General features: G+C 43.0%; 1 protein-coding gene across 2 annotated transcripts; it reads left to right on the plus strand.

Moving 5' to 3' along the window:
* The first annotated feature begins 8,225 nt into the window (after positions 1 to 8,225).
* Positions 8,226 to 23,013, plus strand: METTL3 (methyltransferase 3, N6-adenosine-methyltransferase complex catalytic subunit). 2 transcript variants are annotated; one of them, XM_053595072.1, is made up of 11 exons: positions 8,229 to 8,475; positions 16,499 to 16,716; positions 16,803 to 17,207; positions 18,296 to 18,471; positions 19,133 to 19,349; positions 19,577 to 19,764; positions 20,324 to 20,362; positions 20,535 to 20,643; positions 20,760 to 20,825; positions 21,265 to 21,377; positions 22,790 to 23,013. In XM_053595072.1, exons 1-11 carry the CDS (start codon positions 8,376 to 8,378, stop codon positions 22,899 to 22,901), a joined length of 1,743 nt encoding a protein of 580 aa, XP_053451047.1. In that variant the 5' UTR covers positions 8,229 to 8,375; the 3' UTR covers positions 22,902 to 23,013. The 2 variants fall into 2 exon arrangements, with proteins under 2 accessions (XP_053451048.1, XP_053451047.1); XM_053595073.1 differs by lacking the exon at positions 21,265 to 21,377 and having other exon boundaries at positions 8,226 to 8,475.
* Positions 23,014 to 23,741: the final 728 nt, after the last annotated feature.

The following is a 23,741-nucleotide window of genomic DNA, read 5'->3' on the forward strand; positions in this document are numbered from 1 at the left end:
TAATCTAATGATCTCTACTGACAATATAAAGGAAGACTTCTACCATTAAGAATGCAGAGGAGGGCGGAGCCTGTGGTGCAGTGGGTAGGGCACTGGCCCCATATACTGAGGGTGGCAGGTTAGAACCCAGCCCCAGACAGCTAAAAACAACAGTGACAACTGCAAAAAAAAAAAGCCGGGAGTTGTGGCGGGCGCCTGTTGTCCTAGCTGCTCGGAGGCTGGGGCAGGAGAGTCGCTTAAGCCCAAGAGTTGGAGGTTGCTGTGAGCTGTGACACTACAGCACTCTACCCAGGGCAACAGCTTGAGACTCTGTCTCAAAAAGAAAAAAAAAATGCAGAGGAAGGCTCGGGTGCTTCTAGCTCAGCGGCTAGGGCCCCAGCCACATACATTGGAGTTGGTGGGCTCGAATCCAGCCCAGGCCAACTACAACCAAAAAATAGCTGTGGTGGGTGCCTGTAGTCCCAGCTACTTGGGAGGCTGAGGCAAGAGAACCACTTAAGCCCAAGAGTTTGAGATTGCTGTGAGCTGTGATGGCATAGCACTCTACTGAGGGCGACATAATGAGACTCTGTCTCAAAAAAAAAAAAAAAAATGCAGAGGAAGTATATGAGCACATGGAGTAGGTGAAATAAAAAAAATTTCTTCTAGAGACAGAGTCTCACTCAGTCACCCAGGCTGGAGGGCAATGGCATCATCATAGCTCACTGCAACCACCAATGCCTGGGCTCAAGTGATTTTCCTGCCTTAGCCTCTTAAATAGCTGGGACTATACCAGCCACTGTGCCCATCTAATTTTTTCTAGTTTTAGTAGAGACAGTCTCACTCTTGGTCAGACTGGTCTTGAACTCCTGAGCTCAATTGATCTTCCCACCTTGGCCTCCCAGATTAAAGGTGTGAGCCACTATGCCTGGCCCAAAAGATGTCATTTTTTTTGAGATCTTTTTTTAAGAGCCTTTATTTGCCATGCCCCAAATTCTGCAACAAACCACAATCTTTTTTTTTTTTTTTTTGTAAAAGCAGGGTCTCCCTCTTGCTCAGGCTGGTCTCCAGCTCCTGAGCTTAAGCAATCCACCTGCCTTGGTCTCCCAGGGTGCTAGGATTACAGGCGTAGCAAGACATTACTTTTCCAAAGAATTAGATTTACTAAATTCTCTAGATTTTTTTTTCACTTGTACAATTATAACTAGGATGTAACTGGGAAAATGATTTCCCCAACGATACTCAGCCTATTAGTGGCAGAGTTGGATTATGAATGCAGGGCAGCAACATCCCTCCCTGTCTTAGTGCTACCTTCAGTGATGAGATGGTGTTCAGTTCCTGCTACATCATTAAAACTCCTGATGTGAGGCTGGCTGTAAGGCAGAAAGGAAGGAGGTAAGTAAGCCTATTAATTCAAGGTAAAGCTAATGTTTGATTCTAGCTGCCCCCACCAGAGCAGTACAGGGCCCCTTTAAAATATAACTGGTGAATAAGAACACATGGGAATCTTTAATTCCTGGCCAAGCTTTGTAAATCTGTTTTTCCTTTCAGCCTATGGAAAGAGGTAGGTCACCAATCCTTCCATCCCCATAACCTCTCCTAGCCCCATTGGACATAGATAATACCATTTAACTAATTAAACCAGACTTGCCTTCTCTTTAGGTGCCAGTTCCCATTATGGTAACAGCTGTCAGTGAGGCGTCTATTGAGGGATATCTCTTTGGGTAGGCCAGCAGTAAGCCTGATTCCCCACCCCCCTTTTTCACAGCTCTACTTAATTCTCTTCTGTCTCCTTTTCATTCTTTTTCTTCTCCTGTCCTGCTTTTTTCTTCTTTCATTGACCTTTCTTATCTAACAGCCTTTATTTAATTTTCTTTTCTCTCTCTGCCTCTATTTATATTTTCTCTTCTTAGAACCTTTAATTTCTTCCTTCTTGCAAGTGACCCCATTCCCATCCTCAGCCCCACCATTTCCCACTCTTATTTTTCACTGGATCATCTTTTTGGAAGTTGAATGAACTAACCTGCTGGAATGAGAATGTAATTAAATGCTATTTGCAAAACACTGTATATAAAACAAACAGGATCTAGTTCAAACTGGATAAACGAAAGCATCTCTTCATTCTATAAGAAGCAAGAGACAGCTTGTTTGCTCATTCATTCAGTTGATTTTTGAGAATTTACTTTATTTCAGAGACCAAGTGTTTGTTAGGTATGAAAGTGAATACTGACATGCCTCGCTTAAGGGCAAGGATATGTTATGAAGAATGCATCATTAAACAATTTTGTTATTGTATGAATACGATACAGTGTACTTACACAAATCTTAATAGTATAGTATACTACACACCAATGCTACATGGGATAGCCCATTGTTACTAGCTACAAACTTGTACAGTGTGTTGCTGTACTGAATACTATAGACATTTAAACACAATACTAATTATTTGTGCATCTAAATATAAGAAAGGTTCAGTAAAAATACAGTATGTGGTATAAAAGATAAAAGGTGCACCTGTATAGGGCACTTATCATGAATGGAGCTAGCAGGACTTGAAGTTGCTCTGATTAGTTAATGAATGAGTAGTAAGCGAATGTCTCTAGGACATTACATTAATGCAGACTTTATTATAAATACTGTGTATATATGCTACACTAAATTTATAAAAAAGAAAGTAATTATGCTATAACATTTTTTTTTCTTTTTTGAGACAGAGTCTCATTATGTCTCCCTCGATAGAGTGCTGTAGTGTCACAGCTCACAGCAACTTCTAACTCTTGGGCTTAAGAGATTCTCTTGCCTCAGCCTCCCAAGTAACTGGGATTACAGGTGCTCGCCACAACGCCCAGCTATTTTTTGTTGCAGTCGTCAATGTTGTTTAGCTGGCCTGGGCCCTGTTCGAACCCACCAACCTTGGTGCTATAACCACTGTGCGAAGGGCTCTGAGCCTATGCTACAATATTATGATGGCTACACCACCACTAGGTGATAGGAATTTTTCCCCTCCATTATAATCTTATGGGACCACCATCCCATATGTGGTCCATTGTTAACTGAAATGTTATATGGCACATGAATATAAATAAGGCACACTTCTGCCCTTAGAGGAGCTCAGTCTAGGAGAGAAAAATGTAGATGCTTTTTTTTTTTTTTTTAAAGAGACAGGGTCTCACTACATTACCCAGGCAGGACTGGAACCCTTAGGCTCAAGTGGTCCTCCCATCTCATCCTCCCAAGTAGCTGGGACTAAAGGTCTGTACCACTGTGCCCAGCTTTAAACAAATGCTTTACTTTGATGGTATTTGTTTATGATGGTATTGAGTACTATGTCAGATATGAACAATGTCCAGTGGAATCCCAGACAGGGAGATAAGTAACTCTAATCACCAAAGATGGAGAAGGGAAAGGGGGCATGCAATTCTCTTGAATTCAGCCTTCATTCTCACCATTCTCCGAGATATTAACTCAATCTATGCAGTTACCATTTTAAAAGTTATATAATTAAAAAAAAAAAACTATAGAAGATCCACCAATATCTGACAATATCTCTTAGTCAGACACAGAGATATGCTGCTTTTGAAATGTTACTTTAAGAAACAACTATCTACCTGCGAGGTCCTGGTTATCCCTGTCCTCTTCTTCAGCCCCTGGCCCCAGACTGAGTATGGTACAAGGGCTTAGCCATTCTTTGCTTTGCAACTCCTTATTGGGCTGACAACTCCCTATTTGTCATGTCTGCACTAGGTCTGACAGCTCTCTGTGCCCAATTCTGCTTTCTCCTCCCTTTCCTTTTACAGTGTTACTCCCTATAAAACTTTAGGACTCTTAACTGTCTCCGCTTCTGCTTCTGAGAGAATTCGCCCCCTGAAAAAAGCCCAGATTCTATTAGTGCATTTTAGTCTCTTACAAATGTCTGCACCTGGGACCCTGGTTACCATTCCTGGAACTTGGTCAACCAAAGAACATCTTTCTCCTGATCCTCAAAATAGATTTCGCTAGTCTTACTCTCAATTAGACTTAACTTTGACTTCCCTTTATATTACTTTGTCTTTTCTAACTTTTAGTAACAGATTGGCTAACCCTAGTGGACATTTTGCTTTTGGTTAAATAGTAAAAAAACTGAGTATGAACAAAACTTAAGAGAAAAACCCATTCAGCCAAAGAACTACTGTGGGTGTTTCAGTAATGCATTGCTATTCGACAAACCATTTCAAAACTTACTGACTTAATACTTAGGTAACTTCTTGTGACTGCATGGATTGCCCAGGCAGGTTCAGCTAGGATGGCTTGTCTATATTCCATATGGTGAGAACTGGGCTCACTCAGGCAGCTTTGAATTGGGATGGAGGATACAAGGTGGCCTTACTTCTGGCCCCCTTCATGGGTGACTGGAATGCTGAACCCTTGTTCCTTTTCTTTTATCCAATAGGGGTGCGCTTTCTCTCTTTTCAAGTGGTCTATCAGGGTAATTAATCCTATGAAGATGCAGGGCTCCAAGAGGACAAAAACAAAAACTGCAAGGCCTCTTAAGGGCTAGGCTTTGGAACTCAGGGAATATGGTTTCTGCCACATTCTGTTGGTCAAAGCTAGTCAGATGGCCAGCTCTGATTCAAGAGGAGGGGAAACAAGCTTTAGTTTTTTCTTTTCTTTTTCTTTTCTTTTTTTGAGACAGAGCCTCACTTTGTCACCCCCGGTAGAGTGTCCTGGTGTCATAGCTCACAGCAATCTCAAACTCTTGAGCTCAAGCAATTCTCTTGTCTCAGACTCCTGAATAGCTGGGACTATAGGTGTCTGCCACAACACCTGGCTATTTTTAGAGATGAGGTCTCACCTTGCTCAGGCTGGTCTTGAACCTGTGAGCTGAGGCAATCCACATGCCTGGGTCTCTCAGATTGCTAGGATTATAGGTGTGAGCCGCCACCACACCCGGCAAGCTTTATTCTTTTTTTTTTTTTTTTTTTTGAGACAGGGTCTCACTATGTTGCCCTTGGTAGAGCGACGTGGCATCACAGCTCACAGCAACCTCAAACTCTTGGGCTTAAGTGATTCTCTTGCCTCAGCCTCCCAAGTAGCTGGGACTACAGGTGCCCTCCACAATGCCTGGCTATTTTTTGGTTGCAGTTGTCATTGTTTAGCTGGCCCTGGCCCGGTTCGAACCCGCCAGCCTCAGTGTATGTGGCTGACACCGTAACCACTGTGCTATGGGCACCAAGACCAAGGTGGCTTTTTATAATACAATTTTTTGTATGTTTCCTACATTTAAAATATTGTAAGCTGAAAGTTCATGAAGAGATCTGGTTGTATTAAATTATTATTATTTTTTTCTTGTTGCAGTTGTCATGTTGTTTTAGCTGGCCTGGGCCAGGTTGGAACCTGCTAGCCTCAGTGTATGCGGCACCCTATCCACTGAGCTATGAACGCCGCCCGAGTTGTATTAAATTATTTTCACAAACTTGCCTTAATAAGAGGTGAAAATGTTACTGTTTAGTGTACTTTAAAAAGCCTGTCGACCTTTTATAAATGGACAAATAAGGGGGAAAATAGCCAGTGTTAATTTATGTGATCTTATTTTTAGTGGATGGGGTATTTTTTAAAGGAGTATGAAGCCCTTTCAAATTGTCATCCAATGGAGTAGAATGCTGACTGGACACTTACTCCTGAGCATGATCCATTTTAATAGGCCTCTCAGGGCGGAGCCTGTGGCTGAAAGGGGTGGGGCACCAGCCCCATATGCTGGTGGTGGGTTCAAACCCAGCCCTGGCCAAAAACTGCAAAAAAAAAAAGAAAGAAAAATTTGCCACCTGTGGTGGCATGTAGCTGAGCAGTCCTAGCTACTTAGGAGGCTGAGGCAAAAGGATTGCTTGAGCTCAGGAGTTTGAGGTTGTGGTGAGCTATGATGATGCTGCTACACTGTAGTTGGAGCAACAGAGCTAGATGCTGTCTCAAACAAACAAACAAATAAACAAAACCCCTAATCTGGATCAGCAGAACATGCATTATGCTTTCATACTTCTAATTTAGACTTTTGCTTTTATCATGTCCTGGAATTCCCTCCTAGAGCTCACCTACTGAAACCCTGTCACTTTAAGCCTGAACCTTAATAGTTAGCTTCCTTCACTATCCTCCTGAGTTATCTGGCTTGGAGTTCTCCTCTTCTTTGCAATCTCATTTATTTTTTAGTCTACTATATGTTGTAAAGATGGTTCAATATTAATTAAACTCCTTTACCTGGCCACAAACTCTTTGAAATCTGGAGCCATGCTTGTCAAACTATTTTTCTGAAACATTGTTTGGCATCATAAACATTTGATAGTTCAGTGGTTCACAAGTGTTTCTAATCAGAGGACTCCATTAAAACAACAAAGTGTATTTAAGTTTACTAGAGGTACAGAAAAGTGCACTTACCAGCTTAATTAATTTTCACACACTGAATACACACATGCAGCCAGGTCTCACAATAAGAAACAACACAACCAGAACCTCAGAAGCCTTCTTAGTATCCCCTTTATCAAGACCTTGTTATTTATTTATTTATTTATTTTTTGTAGAGACAGAGTTTCACTTTGTCACCCTTGGTAGACTGCCGTGGTGTCACACTGCTCACAGCAACCTCCAACTCCTGAGCTTAGGCGATTCTTTGGCCTCAGCCCCCCAAAGTAGCTGGGACTACAGGTGCCCGCCACAAAGCCCGGCTATTTTTTTGTTGCAGTTTGGCTGGGGCCGGGTTTGAACCTGCCACCCTAGGTATATGGTGCCAGCGCCCTACACTCACCCTTGATAGAGTGCTATGGCATCACCACTCACAGCAACTTCAAACTATTGGGCTTAAGCCATTCTCTTTTTTTTTTTTTTTTTTTTTTTGGCCGGGGCTGGGTTTGAACCCACCACCTCTGGCATATGGGACTGGCGCCCTACTCCTTGAGCCACAGGCGCCACCCTTAAGCCATTCTCTTGCCTGAGCCTCCTAAGTCGCTGGGACTACAGATGCCTGCCACAACGTCCTGCTATTTTTTCTTTTTTGTAGAGACAGAGTCTCACTTTATGGCCCTCGGTAGAGTGCCGTGGCCTCACACAGCTCACAGCAACCTCCAACTCCTGGGCTTAAGCGATTCTCTTGCCTCAGCCTCCCGAGTAGCTGGGACTACAGGCGCCCGCCGCAACGCCCGGCTATTTTTTTGGTTGCAGTTTGGCCAGGGCCGGGTTTGAACCCGCCACCCTCGGTATATGGGGCCGGCGCCTTACCGACTGAGCCACAGGCGCCGCCTATTTTTTTTTTTTTTTAAGACGGGGTCTCGCTCTTGCTCAGGCTGGTCTCCAATGGGTGAGGTCGGGCAATCCACCCTCCTCGGCCTCCCAGAATGCTGGGAAGGTCTCAATTTTAGTCAATTGAACGTAATATTTACGTATGTGGTGTAGAAGACTGAGGATATATTTTTTTCTTTCTTTTTTCTTTTCTTACTTTCTTCCTTCTTTTTTTTTTTTTTTTTTAGACAAGAGTCTCACTCTGTCACCCCAGGTAGAGTGCTATGGTCTTAGCTCACAGGAACCTCAAACCCCTGGACTCAAGCGATCCTCAAGCCTCAGCCTCCTGAGTAGCTGTGACTATGCCACAACGCCCTGCTTATAGTTCATTTTTAGTAGGGGGGGTGTCTCTCTCTTGCTGGAGATTGTCTCCTGAGGTTAAGCAATCCATCAGCCTAGGTCTCCCACAGTGCTCTGAATACAGGCATGAGCCACCACACCCACCCGGCCAAGGCAGAGACTTTGTATGCATGGTCCTCCTTGCCCTCTCCCCCACAAAGCAGCATTCGCACACCTTCCCCACCCCTTGCCTTGGGGGCCACTGTAATAGGAATGGTATGAGTGTTAATGAATCCCTAGAGACAGAAATCTACAATACCGTCAATGGAAAATATGTTAGTACCAAACCGTGAAAAGGAGTTATTGCTCCTTCATTTATAAAATCTGACCTATGTGTGATGCACTCTACGAGTTTTATCTTCACACGGATCAACTCTGAGGACACAAGTATCAACCCTCTCCTGGAATAGGATCAGAGGCTCCTACTATTCAACATGGCCGCATGCGCGTCTACAAGCAACATGGCCGCTCTGCCAGGCACTAACATGGCAACCGGAGCCTCACAGTGTACGGAAGCTCGAGAGCGCTCCCATGAGGAGTATATCCGCCATTCGGTCAACACCTAACGCGGCTCTCATTACAGTCTCCAGGCGAGCACGAAACCGGAAAGACTTTTCCGTCTTGCTTACGCAGGGGATCCTTTTCCGGTTAGCCTCCAGCTGTCCGCGAGAGAATTGGATTTAGGTTGGCGCTAGGGCTGGGAGGTGCTAGTTAGCCGCGCCTTATTTGAGACGCGTCAGGTCAGGAAGTTTAGTATGTCGGATACGTGGAGCTCTATCCAAGCCCACAAGAAGCAGCTGGACTCTCTGCGGGAGAGGCTGCAGCGGAGGCGGAAGCAGGACTCGGGACACTTAGGTGAGGCGCGGGGCCATCGGGTCCGAGGTTCAGCCAGGGAGGCCCGGAGGGAGAAAGAGCTCCCAAGTCCATACCCAAATGGCCAGTTCTTTAACGCCTCCTACGCTGGCACCCCTTCTCCCCGCTTAGCACAGACGTTCGCCCACCTGCAATTATTTCGCGGTGCCCCCTCCCCCTGCGCCTCGGTTCCTCTAGCTCACTTTTACCGGACAGACACTGGAACCCCACTCGCGGCCGCCTGGTCCACTCCTCTTCAATTTGCGAGAACGTAACCTTTGTGAGGCTTCTCAGTCCCTGTCCCGCGAAGCAGCAAGTCCCCCTTTTTGTTGCTGCTGTGGCGCTGTTTTTTCTCGGTTATAGGGACTGCTTTGTAGGGGTGATTTCTTTGTGGTTATGGGCACAAAGAGCAAGGCCCGTACCTTATATTCACAGTTCCTAGTTTCATGGCCTGCCAGAGTTGGCTGTCTGTGTTTCTGAATGAGTGGGGAACTGGCATTGACCTAACTATTTATATACCTAGCAAGAATCTGAAAACATTTGCTTTTGGTCCATAAACTTTTTCTCCCCACCCGTTGCTCCCTTTGTCATGGTCATAAAACGTGAAGGAACTCTAAAAGATTGTCAAGTTCTGTTCTACCCACCCCTGGCACAAACCCTGTATTATTTAAGGCAAATCAATTCCAAAACTTTGCAAAGATGGTGAATCTGTATCACTGTGTGATAGTTTGTTCTAGTGTTTATCAGTATATTAGACACCATCTAGAAATCTTGTTTTGATCATATTAGGTTCACGTGGTCACAGTTTGGGCCCTGGAACTAGAAGATGCACTGGCAGGATACTCCCACTATAATTAATAAGCATTGAGTATCTGTAGTGTTTATGAGTCTAGCTAGACAAAAATAAGTAAGAAATTGCCCCACCCTCAAGTTTAAAGTTGAGTTGGGAATCAAGATAGACACTTACACAAAGCCAGGAATAATAAATGTAAGATACCAAATGAATGAATTCAGTCAGTACAGTGAAGAGAGTAACAGGAGCTGGTATAGTCAGCGAAGCTGTTATAGTGGAGTTGTCACTTGAATTTTGCCTTGATGTCTATACAGGACTTAGATAATTAAAGAGAAGGTAAAAGGACAGTGAAGTATTGAAGAATTATTAGTAGTGAAGCTTTGGAGTAGTTCCTGAATTACTCAAGAGAGAGAATGTTTTTCTTGCTATATAAACTTCAAACTCCCTTGACTTTTTGTTATAGATCCAGTTTTCTGTTTTGCTTTTTAATATTCTTTGGGACTTTTATGTGTGTCTTTCTTTTTTTTTTTTTTTTTTTTTGAGACAGAGTCTCTGTCTGTAACGCTGGGTAGAGTGCCATGGCATCATGATTGCTCACAGCAGTGTTAGACTCTTGGGCTCAAGCAATCCTCTTGTCTCAGCCTCCTGAGTAGCTGGGACTACAGGTGCCTGCCATGATACTGGGCTAGTTTTTCTATTTTTAGTGGAGATAGGGTCTTCCTCTTGCACAGGCTGGTTTTGAGCTCCTGAGTTCAAGCAATCCCCCCACCTTGGCCTTCCAGAGTGCTGGGATTACAGGCGTGAGCCACTGTGCCAGTCCAATGTGTATCAGTTTTATTTCTTAAAAAGCCCCCCATCCCCCAGACAGGATCTTTTCTTGCTCTGTTGACCTGGCTAGGGCGCAGTGACTGGATTGTAGCTCTCTAACTTTGAGCTCCTAGGCTCAAGCATTCCTCCCCCACTCACCCTCCTGATAAGCTGAGACCACAGGTGTGCTCCACCACGCCCTGCTAATTTTATTTATTTTTTATTTTTTGTAGAGACGGGGTCCCACCATGTTGCCCAGACTGGTCTGACATTCCTGGCCTCAAGTGATCCTCCTGCCTTGGCCTCCCAAATTGCTGGGATTACAGGCCATATCAATTTTAGATTGAAAACAGGACATTTAATTACACCTCTGTCGTAAACAGATGACTCAGTTGCTTCTTTATTTTACTTTACTTTTTTCTCAGAGATAGGATCTCGTGCTCTGTTGCCCAGACTGGAGTGCCATGGTTCAAACATAGCTCTCTGTAACTTTGAACTTTTGGTCTCAAGTGATCTTTCCACCTCAACCTCCTGATGAGCTACGGTTTAGGCACTTGCCACCATTCTTAGCCGATTAAAAAAAAAAGCTATAATGGCGGGGTCTTGCTCTGTTCCCCAGGCTGGTCTTGAACTGGGCCCAAGCTATGCTCGTACCTCAACCTTCCAAAGCACTAGTGTTACAGGTATAAGCCATGCTCCACTGTAGTTGCTTCTTATTTATCAGTTACTGGACTTAAATATCTCATCAACTTCTTCAAAAACAGCATTCTAGAAGGATGTGATTATAGGCATTTGTGCTATATTTATATGTGAGTTCCTGAAAAACCTTGCTTTTCTGCAAACGCATGCATTAAAAATAGCAGGTCTTACTGAAGAAAAGGTTTAGAAGAAGCCTATTTGGAACCTATGTAACTTTGTTATTAGAGCCCATACAGTAACAATTCTACCAAAAGCACTTAAAACACCAGCACAGTTCAATCTCCACTGACATTTCTACTTGCAATGAAAGTCATTACAAATTTGCAGCCTATATCCTGGGTTTCCATTTCCTGCTGCCATCAGTCTTGTTCTTGTTTGGGAAATGTCTTTGCAGTTTCTTCATCTGGATTTGCATCTTTCCAGATAGCCTAACACAGTACAAAGTATAGCAGTTCTTGAAGCCACTAAAGTCATTCCCATAAGGTTCTTTTTTTTCTGAAGGTGTTTACATATTGACAAAGGTTGCTCTGTAACTGTGAGACTTAATATTGACCACTTCAAAACATTAACATGAGGAGAAAAGAAATCATGTATAAACCAACAAGCTTTCTGTTATTCTGACATTCTCTTATTTACCAAACACATAGTGCTAAATTGCATTGTAGTGAAACAGATTGTACTTGGGTAATATATTAAAGAAGTTAGAGAAACATGTCTTGTGGAAAGTCTCATTTACTACCTGAAGGTCATTGAAATGATTATCAGGTATGTAATAATAGTAGGATGTGGGTTATCTTATGAGTTGTCCAAAAAGAAGGGCTAATGGTCCCATACATTTTTTTTTTTTTTTTGAGATAGAGTCTCAAACTGTTGCCCTGGGTGGCATGTTATGGTGTCACAGCTCAGAGCAACTCAGATTCTTGGGCTCAAGTGATTCTCTTGCCTCAGCCTCCCAGGTAGCTGGGACTATAGGCACCCATCACAATGCCTGACTCCCTGAGCCACAGGCACTGCCCCTTATTATTTAATTTTACTTATCTGCTTTAGGGACAGGGTGTTGCTGTGTTGCCCAGGCCAGAGTGTGTGGCTGTTCACAGGTATCATCATAGTACATTATAGGCTTAAACTGGGCTTAAGCAATCCTGGCTCAGCAGCCCCAGAATCTGGAACTATAGGCTTGTGCCACCGTGCCAGGCTATATTTATCTAATTTTGGTATGGAATAGTTTCTTTTCCCCTTCAGAAATAGCAAGTGGAAAAAGAGAGCTGAGGATTCAAGTATTGTTTGTTTCAACAAAGTGATCTATAAGGTTAACTTTTTAAAAGCCACATTGATTACTTTGTGTTCACGTCTGTTGTTTTTATAGTTTTGTTTGTCTTTTGGTTATAATTGTTCCTTATACTTTTTTTTTTTTGAGACAGTCTTTCTTTTTTTTTTTTTTTTTTGTAGAGACAGAGTCTCACTTTATGGCCCTCAGTAGAGTGCCGTGGCCTCACACAGCTCACAGCAACCTCCAACTCCTGGGCTTAAGCGATTCTCTTGCCTCGGCCTCCCGAGTAGCTGGGGGCCGCCACAATGCCCGGCTATTTTTTTGGTTGCAGTTTTGGCCGGGTTTAAACCTGCCACCCTGGGTATATGGGGCCGGCGCCCTACCGACTGAGCCACAGGCGCCACCCTTTGAGACAGTCTTACTGTGTCACCCTGGGTGGAGTGCTGTGGTTTCACAGCAACCTCAAACTCTTGGTTTGGTTTGGTTTGGTTTTTAAGAAATATAATATTTATTCAATTTTTGTGTTTTTTTATTATTAGTTTTTACATATACATGTGTTAATTAGGTTTCCATTTTTTTTGCCTTCACAAAATTAAAAAGACTTAAAATTTAATAACAATAACAATGTTTAAGATAAGGACTAGAAACAAAAACTTCGTAAAGAACGAACGAACATAAATACATTCAGAAAAGGAATCAGACAATTGCTACATTGAAATATTAAGCAATAATAATAATGCAAAGTAAGTAACATTCACATTGTCAAAGAAGAGTATGTCTATTATAGAATGCTTTGACTCTTTTGAAATTATCTTTTATTTATAAATATTGTCTATTTTTTTGATACTTAAAAAAATAAGAAGTTAACTGATGACTCCATACTGAATCTCAGAGTCAATGCAGTTTTTTTTGGCCTGGGCCGAGTTTGAAGCCACCACCTCCCATATATGGGGCCAGCGCCCTACTTCTTTGAGCCACGGGCGCTACCCCCACCCCCACCCCCGGGCTGGGTTCAAACATGTCACCCTTAGTGTATGTGGCTGGCGCCATAACCACTGTGCTACGGGTGGTGAGCCTGTTCCTTATACTTTATAATTAAAAACTTGATAAAAGAAAGCTCAGAGTTAAATATAAATATTAATTATACTTACACAATAAGGGCATTTTAGCTAAAATTTATTAGGCTTATAGAATCTCTGAATTTCAAAGATATTTCAGCAGTCAACACTAGTCCAGTTCTTCTTTTTTTTTTTTTGTAGAGACAGTCTCTTTCGCCCTTGGTAGATTGCTGTGGCATCACACAGCTCACAGCAACCTCCAACTCCTGGGCTTAGGCTATTCTTTTACCTCAGCCTCCCAAATAGCTGGAAGAACAGGAGCCCGCCACATGCCTGGCTTTTTTGTTGTTGTTGTTGCAGTTTGGCCGGGGCTGGGTTTGAACTTGCTACCCTTGGTATATGGCACTGGCGCCCTACCCACTGAGCCACAGGTGCTGCCCAAGTTCTTTATTTTTTTGAGACAGAGTCTCACTTTCTTACTCTCAGTAGAGCACAGTGGCATCATAGCTCACAACAACCTCAAAATTTTAGGCTTAAGTGATTCTCGCTTCAGCCTCCCAAGTAGCTGGGACTACAGGTGCCCGCCACAGTGCCCAGCTATTTTTTTTTTTTTTTTTTTGAGACAGAGCCTCACTTTGTTACTCTTGGTAGAGTGCAATGGCATCATAGCTCACAGCAACCTCAAACTCCTGGGCTCAAGGGATTCTCTTGTTTCAGCTGCCCAAGTAGCTGGAACTACAGGCTCCCGCCACAACACTCAGCTATTTTTAGAGACAGGGGTTTCACTGTTGCTCAGGCTGGTCTCAAACCTGTGAGCTCAGGAAATCTACCTGCCTTGGCTCCCAAAGTGCTAGAATTACAGGTGTGAGCCACTGCGGCTGGTCTTTTTGTTTATTTGTTTGTTTGTTTCTTTTTACAAGACCAGATCTCACTCTGGCTCAGGCTGCATTTGAACTCTAGAGCTCAGGCAATCCACCCACCTCGGCCTCTCAGAATGCTAGGATTACACGTATGGAGCCACCTTGCCTGGCCCATCAGTCCAGTTATGTTCAATGCCAAAATTTTGTTTATAGTCTTCCAAGTAAGTTAAATAGTAATTATTAACTCACATTTCTTACATTTTTTTTTGAGACAGAGCCTCAAGCTGTCGCCCTGGGTAGCTCACAGCAACCTCTAGCTCTTGGGCTTAAGTGATTCTCTTGCCTCAGCCTCCCAAGTAGCTGGGACTACAGGCGCCCACCACAACATCCGGCTATTTTTTGCTTGTAGTTGTGATCGTTGTTTTTGGCAGCCCTGGGCTAGATTCGAACCTACCAGCTATGGTGTATGTGGCCGGTGCCTTAGCCACTTGAGCTATAGGCACTGAGCCCATTTTTTACATATTTTTTACTTAGATCAGTTACTCTCTAATTTTTTTTCATCCAGACCTTTAAAGTGCTTCATGACCCTTCCTTATGTACAGCACCTCTTTGACAAAAGAAAGAACTGTTATTAGTTTAGCTGGCTAAGTTCTAGTCTAAGGTTCAGCTAAACGGAAAGGAATGCTAAGAAGTAAGCAAGGTGAAAATTTTTTCAAAATGGAATTACAGTTCAGGTCCTAAGAGTTTAATAGTTCATGTGTATTTTAACTAAATTAATCACATTAGGCTTTCTCAAAGGTAGTACATTGTCCTAATGTGAACTTTTTATTTTATTATTTATTGAAACAGAGTCTCACTTTGTCGCCCTTGGTAGAGTGCTGTGGCATCATAGCTCACAGCAACCTCAAACTCCTGGACTTAAGTGATTCTCCTGCCTTAGCCCCTTGCCTCAGCCTCCCAAGTAGCTGGGACTACAGACACCTGCCACAATGCCCACCTATTTGTTTTAGAGATAGGGTCTCGCTCTGGCTCAAGCTGATCTCAAACCTGTGAGCTTAGGCAATCCACCTGCCTCGGCCTCGCAGGTGCTGGGATTACAGGCATGAGCCACCATGCCCAACTAATGTGAACTTTTTGAATCTTATTAAGGGTAAGATGACTACCCACCTTGTGAATTAATAGTAGATTATAACAATACACAGTGAGAAAATAAACATTTGGTAACTAGGGCTTCATCAAAGTATTATAAGATTTTTGTGTTAATGAGTGGTTCAGGTCACATCATTCTTCATCTAACATTGCCATCTGTACACTCTCTGATGACCAGTGTCTTGATTCATTAAAATTCAGATTACAAGGTGCCATGGCTCATGGCTGTGATCTTAACACTCTGGGATGCCAAGGAGGATCACTTGAGCTCAGGAGTTGAGATACCAGCCTAAGCAAAAAAGAGATTTCATCTGTACTAAAAATAGAAAAGAAATTATCTGGCGTTGTGGAATACCTGTAGTCCCAGCTACTTGGAAGGCTGAGGCAGGAAGATTGCTTGAACCCAGGAGTTTTGAGGTTGCCTGGCCAGGGCAACAGAGTGGGACAGTGTCTCAAGAAAAAAAATATTCAAATTACACGCCTGAAAAAGTTAGTCTGATTCCAATTTAGGTTGTTAGAAATATTTCTGGCTTTTATTAAAGTGTAGGTTGGGCATAACATTTAAAGTGAGAGCAGAGGTGACTGGAAATTTAAATTTGCTATGCTAGAGCTAGGTGTGGTGGCTCACGCCTTAATCCCAGCACTTGGGAGGCCGAGGTGGGTGGATTGCCTGAGCTCTCACGAGTTCATGACTAGCCTGAGCCAGAGTGAGACTGGTCTCTAAAAAATAGCTGGGGGTGGTGCCTGTGGCTCAACAAGTAGGGAGCAGGCCCTGTATGCCGGAGTTGGCGGGTTCAAACCCAGTCCCGGCCAAAAACTGCAAAAAAAAATTTGCTGTGCTGCTAATTCTGCTAATTTACTTGCTTTGCAGCATAGCAAGGACAAGAAATTAGGAAAACATCTCTCACCCAATAGAGAAAGAGTAGGTGTTTCCTAGAAAATCTAGGATTATCTTGGCAAACTAGTGAATGTTTAAGGTTGATTCAGGAAAGATACTAAGGTACTAAAGTTGGTCCCAAAGAATTTCCTGTATAAAATAAAAGATCTAGGGCAGCGTCTGTGGCTCGGTGAGTAAGGTTCCGGCCCCATATACTGAGGGCGGCGGGTTCGAACCCGACTCCGGCCAAACTGCAACAAAAAATAGCCAGGTGTTGTGCCAGGCATCTGTAGTCCTAGCTACTCGGGAGGCTGAGGCAAAAGAATCGCCTAAGCCCAAGAGCTGGAGGTTGCTGTGAGCTGTGATGCCACGTACTTTACCGAGGGCAAACAAAGTGAGACTCTGTCTCAAAAAAGAAAAGAAATAAAAGATCTGTGTATTGGGAATGCTTCCAAGGAATGTGTAGGCTGACAGTTGTTGCCCTTTTTCATTTTCACTTTTCTTTATTCTTAGATTTACGGAATCCAGAGGCAGCACTATCCCCAACCTTCCGTAGTGACAGCCCAGTGCCTACTGTCCCCACTTCTGGTGGCCCTAAGCCTAGTACAGCTTCAGCAGTTCCTGAATTAGCTACAGACCCCGAGTTAGAGAAGAAGTTGCTGCACCACCTCTCTGATCTGGCCTTAACATTGCCCACTGATGCTGTGTCCATTCGTCTTGCCATCTCCACGGTAATGACCTGATAAAGTTAGGGTCTATGATTTATTTTCAGGTCATGGTCAATGTCTTATCATCCTCTCCTATCTTCCTCCTCCAGCCAGATGCCCCTGCCACTCAAGATGGGGTGGAAAGCCTCCTACAGAAGTTTGCAGCTCAGGAGTTGATTGAGGTAAAGCGAGGCCTCTTACAAGATGATGCACATCCCACTCTTGTGACTTACGCTGACCATTCCAAGCTTTCTGCCATGATGGGTGCTGTGGCAGAAAAGAAGGGCTCTGGGGAGGTAGCAGGGACAATCGTAGGGCAGAAGCGGCGTGCCGAACAGGACTCAACTACAGTAGCCGCCTTTGCTAGCTCTTCAGCCTCTAGTCAGGCCTCTTTAGCATCAGAACCAGCCAAGGAACCAGCCAAGAAATCAAGGAAACATGCTGCTTCAGATGTTGATCTGGAGATAGAGAGCCTACTGAACCAGCAGTCCACTAAGGAACAACAGAGCAAAAAGGTAGGTGTCGTATAGAAATACTGTTCACAGTATCCTCTTAGTTATAGCTTTGATCCAGAGGGATGATTTACCCTTAGGGCAAAGAGTAACTCTTGGAGAATTTAAAGCAGTGGTTTTGTAAGGATGGTCTTCCTACCCTCTCCCCTTTCCCAGAATACCTGGCAATGTCTGGAAACCTCTTTGTCACAACATGGGGAATGCTACTGACATCTAGTGTATAGAGGCCAGGGATGTTGCTAAACATCCTGTGATAGCAGGACAACCCTCCACAACAAAGAATTGAAGGAAATAATTGTCTGACCCAAAATGTCAATTATGCTAATTTCAAAAAACCCTTTTTGAGAATCTGTCATTGAATCTGGAAAACTCTTCAGATGAAGGGAAGAGGAATCCAAATATAGAAATACAGGGACATAAATGTATAGGAATACTAGAAGATAGCCTTATAGACCAGTAATTATGGAAACTTATGATTAAATAATGCAGTTTGTTTCTGAGTATATCTGTTATGCTAACAAAGTTCTCTTCCATTTGCTGCTTCTACCTGGAGTTTGAACAAGTTGATTAACTTCTCTCAAGCCTTAGTCTTCCATCTGTAATGTGAGGATAACCATAGTACTCTCTTACATAATAGAATTATTGAATAGTCTTGCGATCTGAATAGTAATTACTGTACCTTGGCTAAATACCCAGTAAATAAAAGTGGTTTTTGTCAGAAGAAATGTTTTCCTGGGGAGGGAAGATTAGCTTAATGCCTAGCATTAGAAACCAGGCCTCTTGTATTTTAATTTCATTCTAAATGTAGATTTGTAAGGAAGGACTGCATCCCTGACATATTTCCTTTTTTTTTGCAGTTTTGGCTGGGGCCGGGCTTGAACCCACCACCCCAGGTATATGGGGCCAATGCCCTACTCCTTGAGCCACAGGCACTGCCCCCTGACAAATTTCTTATCTTGAGGTTCCAAATATCTTAAGTTAGCTGACTTCTCCCTTTATAAGACACTGCTGTTAAACAGAATTTGCAGAGGTAGTTTAAGAGCTAATTTGACCTACAAACCCTTTTAAATCCAAGGCTGCTTCTGTCACAGGTCAGCCAGGAGATTCTAGAACTATTAAATACAACAACAGCCAAGGAACAATCCATTGTTGAAAAGTTTCGTTCACGAGGTCGAGCCCAAGTGCAAGAGTTCTGTGACTATGGAACGAAGGAGGAGTGCATGAAAGCCAGTGATGCGGATCGACCCTGTCGCAAGCTGCACTTCAGGTCTCTTGGGAGGGAATGATGTGGGATGGGTTTCCCAGAAGCAGTCATTCCCTTTCAGCACATTCCTTCCAGTCATTTGAGTTCTGTCTGTAATCCTATTATTTGGTTCGTGATTTGTCTAAGTCCTCTAGACCAGCGGTTCTCAACTTGTGGGTTATGACCCACAGGAACTGTATTAAAGGGCCACGGCATTAGGAAGGTTGAGAACCACTGCTCTAGATGCTGAAGGTATACTTACAGAAGTGGCATTGTGTGGGAAGGAATATAGGCTGTACACCCAAAAAGCTGTGAGATTTCTTAAAATGCTCCCTTCTTCTTGCAATAGTAAGGTATCTGTCTCTAGGCCACAATGAAAAAGTTAAAGTTCTCTGGAAGGAAGATGATCTTAGGAGAAACAGGAACCTGAACTTTTAGGTCAGTATTTTATTCTCTAACCAACCAAATCCTTCCTGTACTGCTTTCCTACCGGTGGTAAAAGAAAAAAACAAGTCTTTGCTCAGAGAGAAATTATAATTATTCCTCAGTGTGAATTACGGATTTCCATGTCATCCATTTCTCTTCCCTTAAAACTCTTAGAGGAAGCCTAAACCATTTGGAACTTGAATTTTAAGGTCTACCTCTTGAACGCCATCTTGATTCTGATTCTCCTTTATTTCTCTAGACGAATTATCAATAAACACACCGATGAGTCTTTAGGTGATTGCTCTTTTCTTAACACATGTTTCCACATGGATACCTGCAAATATGTTCACTATGAAATTGATGCTTGCATGGATTCTGAGGCTCCTGGCAGCAAAGACCATACCCCAAGTCAGGAGCTTGCTCTTACACAGAGTGTTGGAGGTGACTCCAGTGCAGATCGACTCTTCCCCCCTCAGGTACCTGTCTGCTCAGACAACTCAGTTCAACACATGGACTTAAGTTTGCGTAGGAAGTCATACATGTAGGAAAGCAGGGTATAATTCAGCAATCTGTTTTGCTGATTGGAAATGGAGTGGGATAGGTGTACTTATAAGGAAACAGGAAAATCAGATGTAACAGAGGGACTGGGGCCATGAATCTGAGAGTGAAGGAAGGGAAGATGACCAAATACCACCTCACACAGTGGATCTGTTGTGATATCCGTTACCTGGACGTCAGCATCTTGGGCAAGTTTGCAGTTGTGATGGCTGACCCACCCTGGGACATTCATATGGAGCTGCCCTATGGGACCCTGACAGATGATGAGATGCGCAGGCTCAACATACCCGTACTGCAGGATGATGGCTTTCTCTTCCTCTGGGTCACAGGCAGGTAATGCAGTTCAAAGATATGTAGGTTTGGGCAGATACAGAAAGAGTACTGGGTGGGAGATAAAATCCTGGGTTTTCAGGGTGGTGCCTGTGGCTCAGCAGGTAGGGCGCCGGCCCTATATACCAAGGGTGGCAGGTTCAAACCCTGCCCCTGTTAGCTAAACAGCAGTGACAACTGCAGCAAAAAAAGCCGGGCATTGTGGTGAGCTCCAAAAGAGTTGGAGGTTGCAGTGAGCTGTGACACTATGGCACTCTACCAGAAGTGACAAAAATTGTCTCCCAGCCTTGCCTTTAAATGTATGACTGATTCAACCTTTTCCCTTACTGAACCCTAATGCCTGTTTATAACACAGTTATTACTTGTAACTACATTTGTTTGAGAAAGGTAAGGTTATTGAGAATAGATGTTTTATTTTTCATTCTTAGATCTACTCTGTTGCTGTAATGGTTTTTTACATGTAAATGTTCACTGAACTGAAAGTGTTTTTACTGTTAATGACACATCAAATATTTTATAGGGGAAAAAATATGAACATACAAGTAGTTGTCTTTCTTTCTAGGGCCATGGAATTAGGCAGAGAATGTCTAAACCTCTGGGGGTAAGTAGCAGTCTGTTTTTTTTTTTTTTTTTTGAGGGAAATAAATACTTGTTGCTGTAGGCATTCCCTTTCCCCAGAGTCTTCCCTATGATTCCTTGCCTTTGTGGATGGTAAGGCCCCCAAACAAGAAGAGCCTAGTTAAAGCTCCAGTTCTTCTTTCTTACGCTTACAGTTATGAACGGGTAGATGAAATTATCTGGGTGAAGACAAATCAACTGCAACGCATCATCCGGACAGGCCGTACAGGTCACTGGTTGAACCATGGGAAGGAACATTGCTTGGTGAGCAGCTATGGGGCCTAATTCAGTAAGCAGAGCATAGAGGGATTATTTGATTTATTGAGAAAAAGTTCAAAAGCTGTGGTTTCATAAGGTAATCTCTTTTTTATGGTGAGCAGGTTGGTGTCAAAGGAAATCCCCAAGGCTTCAACCAGGGTCTGGATTGTGATGTGATTGTAGCTGAGGTATGTACCTCCCCAGTAATTCAAAACTTCCACTTTTTTTTTTTTTTGTAGAGACAGAGTCTCACTTTATCGCCCTCGGTAGAGTGCCGTGGCGTCACACAGCTCACAGCAACCTCCAACTCCTGGGCTTAAGCGATTCTCCTGCCTCAGCCTCCCAAGTAGCTGGACTACAGGTGCCCGCTACAACGCCCAGCTATTCTTTTTGTTGCAGTTTGGCCGGGGCTGGGTTTGAACCCACCACCCTCGGTATATGGGGCCGGCGCCCTGCTCACTGAGCCACAGGCGCCACCCAAAACTTCCACATTTTCATTGATATCAGTTATCCACGTCAGGTGTATCCTCATCCTAAGTTTTTCTCATTTGGATCATAAATGTAATAGAAAATGGGTAGAATTATAATTTTGGGTAACTTTAAAAGTAGCTAGTTTTTATTTCCTAGGTTCGTTCAACCAGTCATAAACCAGATGAAATCTATGGCATGATTGAGAGACTATCCCCTGGTACACGCAAAATTGAGTTATTTGGACGACCGCACAATGTGCAACCCAACTGGTAAGGTGACTAGAGAACAAGCTAGTTCCTGGGGCAAAACTATCTTATGGTCAAGGTCAGAAGTTAAGAGAGCTACTCTGTACATTCCACCAATCTGTAAATGAGCTTTATAGTCATGACCACTTAAGCTTGTATTTAAACTGTTTTACAGGACTCTTCAACATTCACTACCAGGTTCTAGGATTCAAAACACTGCTCTTTATGGTCTCTACTCTTTTTTTTTTTTTTTTTTTTTGAGACAGAGTCTCATTATGTTGCCCTTGGTAGAGTGCTATGGCGTCACAGCTCACAGCAACCTCAAACTCCTGGGCTTAAGCGATTCTCTTCCCTCAGCCTCCCAAGTAGCTGGGACTACAAGCACCTGCCCCAACGCCTGGCTATTTTTTGGTTGCAGTTGTCATTGTTTGGCAGGCCAGGGCTAGGTTCAAACCTGCCAGCTCTGGTGTATGTGGCTGGCACTCTAGCCTCTGAGCTACAGGCGCTGAGCCCAGTATTTCTTTTCTTTCTTTCTTTTTTTTTTTTTTCTTGCAATTTTTAGCCAGGGTTGGGTTTGAACCCACCACCTCTGGTATATGGGGCCAGCGCCCTACTCCTTTGAGCCATAGGCCCTGCCCTGAGACCAGTATTTCTGTTTTTAGTAGAGACAAAATCTCGCTTTTGCTCAAGCTGGTCTTGAACTCATGAGCTCAGGCAATCCACCCACCTCAGCCTCCCAGAGTGCTAGGATTATAGGTGTGAGCCACTGCAGCCCTGTGGTCTCTACTCTTAACAAATTAAAGATCTTTGCTCAGTGCCTGTAGCACAGTGGTTAGGGTACCAGCCACATACACCAAGGCTGGTGGGGGGCCTGCTAACAACAACAATAACTGCAACAGAAAAATAGCCAGGCATCGTGGCAGGCACCTGTAGTCCCAGCTACTTGGGAGGCTGAGGCAAGAGAATCACTTAAGCCCAAGAGTTTGATTTTGCTGTGAGCTGTGACGCCACGGCACTCTACTGAGGGTGACATAGTGAGACTCTTATCTCAAAAAAAAAAAAAAAATTAAGGATCTTCCTCAGCCATTTAATGGGATACACTAAATCTCCCCGCCCCCCACCCATGGTTACTAAGTAATCTGTTAACAATTTTAGTATCTTTCACCATTATTCCAAGAATACTGATTACAGCAAAGCTATGAAGTAGGTCTGGCTAGGCTTCAGTTACTAACCCTTAGATAATACAGGTCCAGCCTGTTTTAACACTAGAATCTGCCAATTTTGAACCAAATTATCACATATTGTACTTTTAAGAATCGGCATGAATATTTGATGAGATGATAGGCAGTCCTAACAAAAACAGTGTATCTTTTAATACTGTTAAGGTCTTTAATTTCAGGATTTCTAATTTGCCCCTTCTTTTCTCCTTGTTTCAGGATCACCCTTGGAAACCAATTGGATGGGATTCACCTATTAGACCCAGATGTGGTTGCACGGTTCAAGCAAAGGTATCCAGATGGTATCATCTCTAAACCTAAGAATTTATAGTCACTCCCATACTAAGCTCCCATCTGTAGCCATGGCTCTCTGCAGATAAACTTGAAGAGTAATATTTTTACAATAGTTTTCTTTATTCAAATAAACGTTTGTATTTTAGTTGAGATTTCAAGGTCAAATTCTGGCTCTGCCACTTAATACTGTGTGATTTCTTATAGGTAAAATGGAAATGTTATCTCATTGGGTTGTTGTGAGGGCTCAAACTAAATGAATGCATGGAAAGCATTAAAATGCTGATCATAAAACAAGACTACAGAGGCTCAAAAGTGATTAGCAATTAGTACTGCCTGAATGTGGTTAGTTAAGAAGGGGGTTCTTTAGTATAGTATTTCTCAAGGTAGAATTTGAGTTTCATTTAAAGTTATCACTACTAAGACTACCATACTCTAAACTTTTGTTTATTCTTTATAACTATATGGCTTTGCTAGTCTATTTTTTTACCTTATTTCCAAGAAAAATCTTATAAACACATCTTAGGTTAAATAGGTGCCTAGGGTATGAAGAAAATTAGCCTATATATTAATGTAAGTGAAAACATCTCTGGTCTGTCTTTTAAAGATATTTCATCAAACACAAGTAAACACAACTTCTTTAGACGTCAGTGAAACCTCTTATATATATTTAAGGATAGAGAGCTCCGCCTCTCATAAACTGTGATAAAACTTAGATAAGGATTTGACTACAGAGAGAAATAAATAATCTCCAGGGTGATGTCATTTTCCCTGCAGCCCAGTGTGCCTACTGTTGAAAACTTTTGTTCTCAAAACAGCGTGTTGGTAACAGTAGTTCCCTGTTTTAAGAGGGAATCTTTAATATTATCTCTTACATTTT

This window comes from Nycticebus coucang, chromosome 6 (assembly GCF_027406575.1).
Source record: "Nycticebus coucang isolate mNycCou1 chromosome 6, mNycCou1.pri, whole genome shotgun sequence".
Classification (NCBI taxonomy): Eukaryota; Metazoa; Chordata; class Mammalia; order Primates; family Lorisidae; genus Nycticebus; species Nycticebus coucang.